The 14,667-nt window shown below is 38.2% G+C and overlaps 1 protein-coding gene across 4 annotated transcripts in view; it reads right to left on the bottom strand.

The window, feature by feature from the left end:
* TDRD7 (tudor domain containing 7) overlaps positions 1-14,667 on the bottom strand; it is a 74,340-nt gene that overhangs the window by 11,425 nt on the left and 48,248 nt on the right. For all 4 annotated transcript variants that reach the window (XM_082694927.1, XM_082694928.1, XM_082694930.1 and 1 more), the window contains 5 exons: positions 14,423-14,534; positions 12,610-12,812; positions 11,293-11,427; positions 9,460-9,546; positions 833-967 (listed from right to left, as the gene is read on the bottom strand). In XM_082694927.1, coding sequence (XP_082551053.1) covers positions 833-967; positions 9,460-9,546; positions 11,293-11,427; positions 12,610-12,812; positions 14,423-14,534 — 672 coding nt within the window. The remainder of the gene's footprint in view (positions 1-832; positions 968-9,459; positions 9,547-11,292; positions 11,428-12,609; positions 12,813-14,422; positions 14,535-14,667) is intronic.

Here is a 14,667-nt window from a genome sequence, read left to right as displayed (position 1 = left end):
CGGCCTTTTGAAATGATAGGTTGTTGAATTATTTTATTAAAAAAAAAAACACCTACTGTTTTCTGTACAAAATCCTCTATTTCTCCTAAAGGTAGGAAATAGTTTTTAACAATTTTAATTCAAAATAATGCAAAAATTCTAATTATCTGAATTTTTATTAATGGAGTTAGATTAGGCAGAAATTAATCTTTTTACTTAAATCTATGGGGGGAAAACTCATATAAGAAAATGGTTGAATGTAAACAGGTTTCTTAAGAGAATGGCCACTTAATTAAACTAAGAATTCTAGGAGTAGAATTTTCTTATAAGATCCTGAAGCTGTATAGAAGTCAGCACTGGCATCTAATTATTAAAATGGAATCTCTGGGGCGCCTGGGTGGCTCAGTGGGTTAAAGCCTCTGCCTTCGGCTCAGGTCATGATCCCAGGGTCCTGGGATCAAGCCCCGCATCGGGCTCTCTGCTCTGCAGGGAGCCTGCTTCCTCCTCTCTCTATGCCTGCCTCTCTGCCTACTTGTGATCTCTGTCTAATAATAAATAAATAAAATCCTTAAAAAAATAAAATGGAATCTCTAACTGGACAACTTAGCCTAATGATACAACATAATTGAAAAAAAAAACACTTATCAAACAATATTCTGTAAGTCTGACTGCTCTTCTTGTCTAAGACAGTCAAATTTTATGTCTGAAAACCAGTAAACAACCATTTCTATTGTTTTTATAAACTTGGGCTTCACTCATTATCAAGATCAAAACTGAGGGGGTACCTCACAACATGATTACAAATATAGCCAGATCTCTTTCAGCAAATCCCCCAGCTTGTAACATACAATACCTGAGGTGGTATCACAATTATTTCTTGTAGAAATCGGGGGGGGATTTCCCTGAGTTCGGACACTTTCACAGATGTCACAGTGCCAGAGTCCAGGAACTGAACATCAAGGGCCCGGCTGCTGTGAACGTTCGTGATCTGCAGTGAGACAAATGTTGGTTAATTTATAAGCTTACTCAAAAGGTCAAGACACGTCTATGCCATTACATTTGTATAACTCTAAAATGCACATAAGAAGGAACAAAGAAAGTATTAATTTTCTTATTTTTTCATTTTAAATTTAAATTCAACTAGGTAACATATAATGTATTATGGGTTTCAGAGGTAGAGGTCAGTGATCCATCAGTCTTATAATATCACTACATCACATGCTCTCCTTAATGGCTATTACCCAGAGATAGAGGATCAAGATGGTGTAGGAGTAGGAGACCTAAATTTCATCTGGTCCCAGGAATTCAGCTAATCATACTTATCAAATCATTCTGAACACCTACAAACTCAACAGGAGATTGAAGAGAAGAAGCAACTCTGTGAACAGAAAAGTGACCACTTTCTGGAAAGTAGGACATGAAGAGAAATTAATCCAAGATGATATATGGGAGGATAGACTGCAGGGGGAGGGGCCAGCTGCCAGCAAGTGAGAGCGCAGCAGAGCACAAAAGCAAAACTTTAGAAGTCTGCTCCATGGAGAGACATTGCTCCAGTGGCTAAGTAGGGGGTGGAGTCTTCACTGGGTCTGTGTGGTCTCAGGACCCTTGGCTGTCTCAGAAAGATCAGGATTGTCAGAGTGTGGCAGAGCTCCCAGGTGTTGAAGTGGGGAAACTGACTATAGAGACGGAGCTGGGGAGTGAGCTCTCAGCTTGGAGTTGCCATAAACCATGATCAGAGGCACAGTTGGGCCACTACTTTTCGAACAGGGACCCCACATGTGGCAGATCCGGGGAGAGTGCCCCTACTTCCTCCTCTGGGAGGAGTGGCACAGGAGCATGCTGCAGGAATCTGCTAGGTTTGGAGACTCCAAATGGGGCATGAGTCAGAGATAGAAACGCTTGGTCACAGGCTGGGTGAGCACGGAGTGCAGGTAGAGACCAGGGAAACAGGCATGATTGACGTCTTTCTCTTTCTCACTGAAGGGGGGACCCCGAGCTCTTGGCAACTCTGGGCCGGAGATTGGGAGGCCACCATCTTCATTCCTGTCCTCCAAAGCTGTATGGAAAGCATTCAAGGAACAAACCCTACCGAGAGCAAACCCAAGCAGATTACTTTGCCCAGCCCCTGGCAAGGGCGGTACAATTCTGCCTTGGGCAAAGACATTTGAGAATCACTGCAACAGGCCTCTCCCCCAGAAGATAAGCAAGAACTTCCAGCCAAGACCAAGTTCACTGATCGAGAACTGTGGAACTCCAGAGCTCAAGGAAAGCAACACATAGAATTCATGGATATTTTTCCCCTATGATTCTTTAGTCTTTCAAAGTTAAATGTTTTAAATTTTAGTAATTTTTTCTTATTCTATTTTCCTCTTTCCTATTTTAACCAATTTAACCATTTAATCTTATCAATAACTTTTAAAAAATCTTTCTTAATTTTCATTTTTATAGTCATATTCTATCCCTTCATTGTATTTAAACTTATTTTTTGTATACGTATAAGTTTTTCTTTCATTGAAATTTTGGGACACAGTTTCTTCCAACAGACCAAAATATACCCTAAATCTAGCATATGGCTTTGTTCTAGTCTCCAGCCTGATCACATTCTTTCCCTTTTTTCCCCCAATGAACTGCTTATCTTATCAATTCCTTTTTAAAAATCTTGTTTAACTTTCATCTTTACAGTCATATTCCATTTCTTCCTCATGTTTACCCATATATAGATAGATAGATAGATAGATAGATATGTATAACATATATCTATACAAATATACGTATATGTTTTTCTTTCTTTAAGATTTTGGGAGGTAGTCTTTTCTAATAGACCAAAATATACCCAAAATCAAGTGTATGGCTCTGTTCTATTGACCAGCCTAATCATTTATATATATATTTTTTCCCTTTCTTCTCCCTCCAATTTTGGATCTCTTCTGATTTGGTCATGGTACATTTTTCTGGGATCGTTGTTACCCTTTTAGCATTTTGTTCTCCCATTCATCTATTCTTCTCTGGACAAAATGACAAGGCAGAGAAACTCACCTCAAAAAAAGAACAAGAGGCAGTACTGACTGCTAGGGATCTAATCAATACAGACATTAGAAAGATGTCAGAGCTAGAGTTCAAAATGATGATTACAAAGATGTTAGCTGGGCTTGAAAAAAAGCATGGAAGATACCATGCCGGTTTCCCTTTCTAGAGAAATAAAATATGTTTCTGGAGAAAAAAAAGAACTAAAATCTAACCAAGTTGAAATAAAAAAAAGCTATTAATGAGGTGCTATAAAAAATGGAGGCTCTTACTGCCAGGATAAATGAGGCAGAAAGAGAAAATTAGTGATATAGAAGCCCAAATGATGGAGAATCAAGATGCCCAGAAAAGGAGAGATAAACAACTACTGGATCACAAGGGGAGAATTCGAGAGATAAGTGATACCATAAGACAAAACAGTATTAGAATAATTGGAATCCCAGGAGAAGAAGGGGGGGGGGCAGAAGGTATATTGGAGAAAATTATAGCAGAGAATTTCCCTAATTGGGCAAAGGGAACAAGCATTAAAATCCAGGAGGCACACAGAACCTCTCACAAAATCAATAAAAATAGGTCAACATCTTATCATCTAATAGTATAACTTACAAGTCTCAGAGACAAAGAGAAAATCCTGAAAGCAGCTCAGGACAGGAGGTCTATAATCTACAACAGTAGAAATATTAGATTGGCAGACCTATCCACAGAGACCTGGTAGGCCAGAAAGGACTGACATGACATATGCATAGCACTAAACAAGAAAAATATGCAGCCAAGAATCCTATATCCAGCTAGGCTGTCATTGAAAATAGAAGGAGAAATGAAAAGCTTCCAGGACAAACAAAAGCTAAAAGAATTTGCAAACACCAAACCAGCCCTACAGGAAATATTTAAAGGGGTCCTCTAAGCAAAGAGAGAGCCTAAAAGTAACAGACCAGAAAGGAACAGAGACAATGTACTGTAATAGTCACCTTACAAGCAATATAATGGCACTAAATTCATATCTTTCAATAGTTACTCTGAATGTAAATGGGCTAAATGCCCCAATCAAAAGACACATGGTATCAAAATGGATTTTTAAAAAGACCCATTGATATGATATCTACAAGACAATCATTTTAGACCCAAAGGCACCTCCAGATTTAAAGTGAGGGGGTGGAAAACAATCTACCATGCTAATGGACATCAAAAGAAAGCTGGGGTGGCAATCCTTATATCAGATAAATTAGATTTTAAGCCAAGACTATAATAAGAGATACTATATGATACTTAAAGGGTCTGTCCAACAAGAAGATCTAAAAATTTTAAATATCTATGCCCCTAACATGGGAGCAGCCACTTATACAAACCAATTAATAACAAAATCAAAGAAACACATCGACAATAATACAGTAATAGTGGGGGACTTTAACACCCCCTCACTGAAATGGACAGATCATCTAAGCAAAAATCGACAAGGAAATAAAGGCTTTAAATGACACACTGGACCAGATGGACATCACAAATATATTCAGAACATTCCATCCCAAAGCAACACAACACACAATCTTCTCTAGTGCCCATGGAACATTCTCCAGAACAGATCACATCCTGGGTCACAAATCAGGTCTCAACTGGTACCAAAATATTGGGATCATTTCCTGCATATTTTTAGACCACACTGCTTTGAAACTTGAACTCAATCACAAGAGGAAAGAACTCAACTACCTGGAGGCTAAAGAGCATCCTACTAAAGCATGAATGGGACAGCCAGGAAACTAAAGAAGAATTTTTAAAAATTCATGAAAACAAATGAAAATAAAAACACAACTGTTCAAAATCTTTGGGATGCAGCAAAGGTGATTCTAAGAGGAAAGTATATAGCAATACAAGCCCTTCTCAAGAAACGAGAAAGATCTCAAATATACAACCTAACCCCACACCTAAAGGAACTGGAGAAAGAACAGCAAAAAGAGCCTAAACCCAGGAGGAGAAGAGAAATCATAAAGGTCAGAGCAGAAACCAATGAAATAGAAACCAAAAGAAGAGTAGAACAGATAAATGAAACTAGGAGCTGGTTCTTTGAAACAATTAATAAGATGGATAAGTCCCTGGCCAGACTTATCAAAAAGAAAAAAGACCCAAATTAATAAAATTGTGAATGAAAGAGGAGAGATCACAACCAACACCAAAGAAATACAAACAATTAGAAGAACATATTATGAGCAATATACACCAGCAAATTTGACAATCTGGAAGAAATGAATGCATTCCTAAAGATGTATAAATTACTGAAACTGAACCAGGAAGAAACAAAACACCTGAACAGAGCCATAACCAAAAGGGAAATTAAGGAGTAATCCAAAATCTCTCAACAAACAAGAGCCCAGGGCCAGAAGGCTCCCAGGGGAATTCTACTAAACATTTAAAGAAGAATTAATACCTATTCTCCTGAAACTATTCAAAAAAATAAAAATGGAAGGAAAACTTCCAAACTCATTTTATGAGGCCAGCATTACCTTGATCCCAAAACCAGACAATGACCCCATCAAAAAAGAGAATTACAGACCAATATCTGTGATGAACATTGATGCAAAAATTCTCACCAAAATACTAGCCAATAGGATCCAACAGTACATTAAAAGGATTATTCACCACAACCAAGTGAGATATATTCCTGGGCCGCAAGGTTGGTTCAACATTTGCCAATCAACTAATGGGATACAATACATTACTAAAAGAAAGAACAAGAACCATATGATCCTCTCAAAAGAGGCTGAAAAAGCATCTGACAAAGTACAGCATCCTTTCTTGATCAAAACACTTCACAGTGTAGGGAAAGAGGGTACATACCTCAATATCATCAAAGCCATCTATGAAAAACCCACAGTGAATATCATTCTCAATAGGGAAAAACTGAGAGCTTTTCCCCTAAGGTCAGGAACATGGCAAGGCTGTCCACTATCACCACTTCTATTCACTATAGTACTAGAAGTCCTAGCCTCAGCAATCAGACAACAAAAAGAAATAATAGACATCCAAATAGGCAAAGAAGAAGCCAAACTCTCAATTTTTGCAGATGATATGCTTAAAGGGTCTGTCCAACAAGAAGATCAAAATACTCCACTCCAAAACTACTAGAACTCATACAGAAATTCAGTAAAGTATCAGGATATAAAATCCATGCACAGAATTCAGTTGCATTTCTATACAGCAACAATAAGACAGAAGGAAGAGAAATTAAGGAGTCGATCCCAGATGTCCATCAACAGATGAATGGATAAAGAAGATGTCACACACACACACACACACACACACACACACACACACACACAAAATATTATGCAGCTATCAGAAAATTAAATCTTGACATTTGCAATGACATGGATGGAACTAAAGGCTATTGTGCTAAGTGAAAAAAATCAATCAGAGAAAGACAACTATCATATGATCTCAGTGATATGAGGAATTTGAGAAACAAGACAGAGGATCAGAGGGAAGGGGAGGGAAAAATGAAACAAGATGAAACCAGAGAGGGAGACAAACCTTAAGAGGCTCTCTGTCTCAGAAAACAAACTGAGGGTTGCTGGAAGGGAGAGGAGTGGGAGGGAGAGGGTGGTTGGGTGATGGACACTGGGGAGGGTATGTGCTATGGTGAGTGCTGTGAATTGTTTACGACTAATGAATCACAGACATGTACCCCTGAAACAAATAATACATTATATGTCAATTAAAAAAAAGAAGGTACAGGCACTAAATAAAGCTTAGACAAGTTACAATGTCAAGAACAAATACATCATTTGCTTTTCATTAATCATTCTCCCTTCCCTAACTTTCTACATATCACTAAGAGAATGAACATTTTAGTTACCTCCAGGGCAGACAATGGACAATTTGATAGGAAAACAAAAATAATACTAGATATTCATCTAAAGTATTTGACATATGCCAAAAAGGTATTTTGCCAAAAAGGAAGAACCTGATGTGACACAGGAAGAAACTTAAGCTGTCAGACGCTCTACAAAATGTGCTACTCTAGAAACAGAGCTACCCTAAGTCCCAGAAATTGCATTATTTGGTATTTATCCAAAGGATACAAACACAGGGATTTGAAGGGACATGTGCACCCCAATGTTTATAGCAGCAATGTCCACAATAGCCAAGCTATGGAAAGAGCCCAGTTGTCCATTGACAGATGGATAAAAAAGTGTGATGGGTGTGTGGGTGTGTGGGAGCGCGTGCGCTCCACACACAGAGTGGAATATTACTTGGCCATCAAAAAAGATGAAAATTGTTATTTGTTACGATGTGGATGAAACTAGAGGATATTATGCTGAGTGAATTAAGTCAGTCAGAGAAAGGCAAATACCATATGATTTTACTCATATGTAGAATTTAAGAAACAAAACAAATGAACATGGGGAAAGGAAAGAAAAATAAAATAAGATGAAAATTGAGAGGAAGGCAAAACATAAGAGATGCTGAATTCTAGGAAACAAACTGAGGGTTGCTGGGGGGAGGGAGGGTAGGGGGATGGGGTAGCTGGGTGGTGGGCATGAAGGAGGGCACTTGATGTAATGAGCACAGGGCGTTATATGTAACAGATGAAACACTAAATTCTACCTCTAAAACTAATTTTTTTAAATGCTACTGCTCTTCAAAAGGCCACAAATGGCAAAGAAAGCCAGAGCACCTGCCAGGTTGGCAGAAATTAAGAAGACATACAATTAATTACAACTTGGGATTCTAGAGCAGAAAGAGAACATTTATAGAACAGTGTTGGAAAATCAGTGGAGTCTGCAGATTAGTTAATAATATTGTATCAGTGTTGATTTCCTGGTTCTGATAATGGTTATGTAAGATGTTAACAACTAGAGACAGTGGGTAAAGGACATATGAAACCTCTTTGGACTGTTTTTGCAGTTGTGTAAAAGCCTGAAACTATTTGAAAATGAAAAATTAAATAATTCAATATGTGTGCATTTCTATGTAATACCCTAAACAACACAGAGCTTTAAAATTCAAATAATGCTGTGTTCTTTTTAATGAGTTATGTTTTTGAGGTTTATAGTTAAATATGCAACTCTTGGTCATATAACCTCAGATCTCAGGCTTCTAACATTCACATTAATGACAAAACTTATTCCCAAACTGCTTTCATTAGATATGATGAAGTTTTACTCAAATAAAGGAAAAATCAGTATAATTAAGTTATCGGAATATTACTACACAGCATCAAAAAATCAATAAATCAATGGTTCTAACCTTCTTAGGGTTGGTTTGAGAACCTTATGAAAATTAGGATACTGTCCCCCCCCCAAAATACATAATACACACACCTAATCTGTATACAATTCTATAGGGTTCAGGACCTCTGCCCCCTTAAAGTAGAGGGTCTTGCACCCAGATTAAGAACCTTTGTAACAGACAAAAAAGGAATAAAAAAAATCAAACCCAAGTTTGCAATTTTAGCAATTGGACAAACTAGATATCAAAAATAGAAGGAAAGAACGAAAAGAAAGAAGAAAGCAAGCAAGCAAGCAACCACAAAAATCCAAAACCTGCCTTTGAAAAACATAGAGAAATATATGATAAAATATAACAGCCCTCTTTTCAAATTCATAACTGCACTTGCAAGAAAATAAGAAAATTATGAGGGACTAGAAATAGAGGAGTATGTGAACACTGAAGCCAAAGCCATCCCGGGCAGGAGGGAAGGAGGATCTGAGACCCCCCACCCCCAACAAGCCAGAACTCTCAAAGGGCTACACCCTCACCACCTCAGTGGAAGGGTGACTCTGGAGAGCAATTAGGCAATATCTCATGAAACTGGAGACATCCGCTCTCTCCACCCAGAAACTCCATTCCTTCCTGGGTATCCTGGGAGACATGCACGGGAAGGCTCCTGGCAGTGCTGTCCGTAACAAAACTTTAGAAGCCATCTAAATATCCATTGTCAGGAGAATGGAGTGATCACGTTGGTATCTTCACACATTATTGTATCAAACATCAGTGAAAACAAATGAACGAGAGCTGCACACACCAACATACATCTCACACATAATGAATGAAGAAACATGTTTCAGAAGAATCTATACACTCTACTATTTACATGCATTTTATAAACATTATCTGTTAAGTTATATTTTATTAAGTTTTCCTGTAAATATCCTATATACATTTCATTTCTGTATTTCTACTATCTCTATATTAGAATATTAATATGTATGTATAAATACAAATAGAGTGAAAGTATAAAGAAATGAATAGGAATGAGAAACCCCTCTTTGGCTGGCAGCCCCCGCCAGGGCAGGAGCAGAAGGGGATGCAGACACGGAGCCTCAACCAGACCGGGCATATTTTCTTTCTCACATGGTAATGAGTACATGGGTGCTTGTTTCATTTTTTTATAAAACTTGTTTGTATGTCTACAGTATTTCCTAATAAGCTTTAAAAAAGAAATCAAGTGACTGCTTTTACCTCTACTCGTAACCATTTTCCTTTGCAATGGAAGAGGCAGACTTTCCCACAGAAGGGTAATGAAACGAAGTACTCAGAGGTCATGTGCTGCAAAACAGAAATGCGTGACACTTTTATTACTCTGAGCAAGGAGCAGATTGCCACACAGTTAGAAAAACATCGCCGTGGCTCAGGCCGACTGGTGAACCCGTATTTAGCTGGGCTCCCCATGAGGAGTGGGCGGTGGTGCGTGCATGAGGGTGATGGCCTGTCCTGTTTCTCAGACATTTGCTGGTGGCCTCCTCTACTCTCCCCCTCGCACGTGGCTCATAAATGAGCACTGTTAAACTGTCTCCAGACGTCAGTGTGCAGGTCAGTGTGATTCACCCAGGCACTGATGCCTTCATTTAAACAGGAAGAAGGAGAATGAATCTGCCAAAAACTAGGAGAAGAGCCTGGAGGAAAGTGAGGTTGGGCTAGCCATCCAGAAGGCCTCTTCTTTTCAACTTTTAACATTTAGATTCAAAGATGAGATTTTACTTCCAAAACAAATGTTATCCACACAAATATGGCTATCAGTGCCAGTGAAATGTCAACAAGTCACAGCTGTGGACCTCTACTCCCTCCTCTTTACTGTAGTTTGAAGCTGGGAACCTGCCTGGGACTCTCTTATTCAGGATGAATGTTTCTACTGTCCCCAAAGGCAATGTCTCCATTCAGGTTACCAGAGCACTAGGGACCATCATTTCACCACCATAGGTAATAAGCACATGCATTCCAGTCAGTCACTGGAGGCAGCTTCTCTGGATCTCTCAGATTTCTCCAAGATAGACTAGCTATCTTGGAGAACTATCTCCAAGATAGACTCCAAGATAGAAACCACACTTCAGTAATGACCCTGAGATATAGCTAAGACATCTGTAATACAGGAAGAGGTAAAGCTACAGATCTAAAGATTCTGTTCTAGACTGTAGTCTGAATACAAGTTTAACTTGATTCCACAAATATTTTGGAATACCTGTTCTATATATGACACTAGATTAGGTACTGTAGTTTGTAAGTGAATTAAGTGCCCACCAGTACCTGGTCAGGCTCTGTCTCTGCCCTCAAGAAGCCCATACTCTAGTAAGGCAAACAAATACCCAACAGCTAAACTATCAGGTGGCAAATGACACCATGAGGCATATGCAGAGGTGAGAGGGAAGGGTTCACTTCTAGGAGCAAGGGGGAATATTCTGGATTACAACTATAATGTCCCAATGGAGGTAAGAACACCACCTTAGAACCTTAAAACAAAACCTCTACAGGCCCTGATTCAGAAAATAATACTAGAATCAAAGGGTAAGGAGCTTATTAATACATTTAGACAGAGAACCACATTTACAGAGGTAGTAGGTTCTCAGGGACCAAAAAGAGCATGGGGAGTGGTGCCTAGAAGTTTTATCCTCCTCCTAAATTCCATGGGATTTTTTTTTTTTTTTTTTTTTTTGCCCCAGGCAGAGGACCCAGCTGGCTGTAGCAGACAAAGTCACAAACAGGTGCACTGTAGCATCAACTGTATCTTGTAAATCACAAATCTGTCAGTTGCCGAGCAATTACTCTGCGCCAGGCACCGTGCTGAGCAGGCCTGCCTCGAGTCTTCATGACAGTCCTATGGATGGCTATACACATTATTATTATCCTCATTTCCTAATGCAGAAACCAGTGGCTTTTTTGTCTTTTAAGATCTGCAGTCTGGGGCTCTTACCCACTATTCTACAACTCCTACCTCAAACTAGTCAAAAGTCATACACTTGTAACCTTTTGTTTGAATTTTTTGGATTAATTTTCAAGGTGGGTGATGCCTGGCCATACCTTGCAATGGAAGTAGTCCTCTATCTTGTGCAGAAGATCGTTGAGCTTGTTCAGACCTTTACAGGGCACCTGGCAGTAGAGTGTGCCATCGGAGCAAATATTAGTCACTCTGACATTGGTGTACATAGCATCAATCTGGAACAAAGGACACACCAAGGATGCTTGAGAATAGAGCCAGCTCTTCTTTCCTTAAGGGCTATCTACTTCAATAATCTCATTGGTCTTTGCATTTTAAAATCTTTTAAGTAGGGGCACCTGGGTGGCTCAGGGGCTAAAGCCTCTGCCTTCGGCTCAGGTCATGATCCCAGGGTCCTGGGATCGAACCCCGCATGGGGCTCTCTGCTCCGCGGGGAGCCTGTTTCCTCCTCTCTCTCTCTCTCTCTCCGACTACTTGTGATCTCTGTCTGTCAAATAAATAAGTAAAAATCTTTAAAAAAATCTTTTAAGTAAGCTGGAGAATAGATAGGATAATAGAATAATGTGAAAAACTCATTTGGATATCTCTCTTCCCAGTGGGTCAGGCACAAAGTAGACAGTTTGCAAACATTAACTTATTACCAAATTTCATTACCTGAAAGGCTAAGAATATCTTTCATTTTGGTTTATTTTCTCCACATTAACTGAGAGAAATCATTATTACATGAAACATATTTTTGTGACATTAACAGAAATGAAAATAAAAAACTCTCACAAAATCAATCCATCTTCAGCATACTTTCTAACCTGTGTTTATCAGCCACATGAATTTTAGTAATTTTAAAAAATTATAGTCATAATAAAGGTTTCATTTTGGCCATTTTTTTAGTCAAACCATAATACAGAGATCACTCATGGTTGCTCTACCTATGAAACACATGTTTTCTCAATGTTGCCATGAAGTCTACAATGACCATTTTTAACATCCTTTTCTTTAGGGTGGCTGTTCTGTAATTTATTTAAAGATTTCCTTTTTTGGCAGGAATTTGTGTTTTTCACATTTTAAAACTGTAAAAGCTATATAAATTTAATAAATATCTTCATGGATCTAATTTTCTCTTCTTTTGTATTATCTGCCCCTCTTATCGTTGCAAAATAATTTCATATAAAATACAGTTTTAGTGTAGACACTGGAATATAAAATGAAAACCCAATTCCTAATAATGACTGTTTATGTTTTGGCCTTCTTTCCCCCTCCCAGATCCCCCCTACCTTTTTTTTTCTTCATTCACAGGGAATGTGTCCCTATCTATTGCTAGCCTAAAATTTATATCATTCTTTTCCAATAACTTTCCTCCCTATAGTATGTGTAACAGATGACTGTAGTGGTCACCGTGCTACCTGAAGGTGAGCCTCCAGAGACTTGTCACAGATCGCCTTCAAGCAGGTGGCGTTAATATTGACATCATCTTCTCCTGAGGTGTCATACAGGACAACAAGTGGGATATCCGCTTTTTCAAGTATTTCCACTGCAAAGATCTTTCCACAAGTTAAAGATTCAACCACCTTTACTAAATCAGGATCATCACTTAAAACTTCCAACCCTGAAAAATATTGAATATTTTAATTTCTACTTAATTAGCAGAATCATTCTAAGATTGAACAGGTTTGTTTTGGCCACTTATTATAATTGTGATTCTACTAAAAAAATTCTCACAAAATTTTCCAGGGAAGATCTGTTTTACAGTCTTCTTCACATTACCCATCCTTAGGTCTTAAAATACATATTAGAGTGTGAATGCCCTTTTAAATGATTATACAAAGGCAGGCAATCTTAAAACGAAAAGTTGGTGCCCTATCAGAATTTGTGTCTCAGGAGAATGGTCTTCACTTTACATACAAACACATATTTAAAACAAGAAAACTAGTACACATAAGAAGCTATCAATCAGTTATGTCTGTCAGTCACGTATTTGTAATTTTTTCCTAAAAATTTATCCTTGACCTTTTTCATTTTTTTCTAATTAAATATACGATTATTTCATATAAAATAAACATGAATGTATTGGCAATTTACAAAACCACTTTTTTTCTTTGATTCTTCTTAAGCACGCCATGATGATTCTGAGTATACCAAAGAACTTTGTAATTTATCAGAGAAAGATTAAATTGTATTTAATATAATATGGGTATTAGGTGAGTTTTATTGTAGTCCGATAACTCTTTAAATTATTTGAAAATTGTAATTCTATGTAGCATATACATGATAACTCAGTTATTCTATTATACTAATTAAAACTAGCTCATCATTTCCGAAGCAGTGCTGTAAGGCCCATTTCCGTATACTTCCCCTTGAAATCCACAGCACAAGTTCACAGACTGCCTCTGGCCTACCTCTCTCATTCTTGTTCTGTTCTCCAGACATGGAACATTACAGCTTTTACCAAACCTCTCATTTCAGCATCCTAAATCTTGGCCTATACTCTTGATATGTTCTTTTCAAAACTGCCTCCCAGGGGTTTGTATGAGGCTTCTAACATTACTTGAGATTTATCTCACAGACAGAGCCATACTGAGCTCCTCCAACAGACACATTCTTGCTGAGAAGGAGGTATATCTCCAAGGGCTAATATTCATGAAAGAATGGCGATCATTTCCTGAATCGAGCTCAGGCTCTCCTGGCACGATGCTTATACACTTCCATGTCCTTCCTCATATGAACGTGGCAACCATGTCCTCCGTGGCTGGAGGCTATCCCTACGATGTCACTCATGCACATGTGCAGAGACACACGAACTTGAGCTTGACACAGGTGATGTGTTACTTGCCAATGAACAGCAACCAGAGCCTACCTCAGTGGGAAAGAAGCAGGGAGTCACTTCATAGCACGTCAAACAACGGGATTCAAACTGACCAAACCTCATGATATGGGGCCTCTAGCATTGTTGCTAGGGCAGTCAGGACAACAACAAAACCTTTAATATGGCCAATACATATTTTTATAATAAAATATATATAAATAAAATATTATAACATATTTACAATGATCACATCTTATAAAGAGGATATTAAATATGAATTTATTCTTATCTTTCAAGAAATAACACATTATAAGACTTTGAAATATTTAGTACATTTTAGGATTTAGCCACCCAAAAGTACAGTGGTAATAATGTATCAAAATGGAGTGAGCATTAAAAAAAGTTCCTCTTACCTGCTAGCTTACACTTGGTAGCTTGGAATGAGAGTGAACAGAACTTTGGGTTCAACTTGTATGCTTTGCTCTTTTCAATATTTTCACTGAAACCATAGTCAACATAGCATACCTGATGGTAATAGAAATATCACTTAGGTTCAAATAAAATGTTTTAAGCTCACTTCTTTAAAAAAATCTGACACATTAAACTAGTTGCTTATATTTCATAATCAGCATGCTAAGTGGCACCAGACTGCCTGGAA

The sequence above is a fragment of the Mustela nivalis genome (genome assembly GCF_964662115.1).
Source record: "Mustela nivalis genome assembly, chromosome: 13".
Lineage (NCBI taxonomy): Eukaryota > Metazoa > Chordata > Mammalia > Carnivora > Mustelidae > Mustela > Mustela nivalis.
This window is presented reverse-complemented; position numbering and strand designations above follow the sequence as displayed.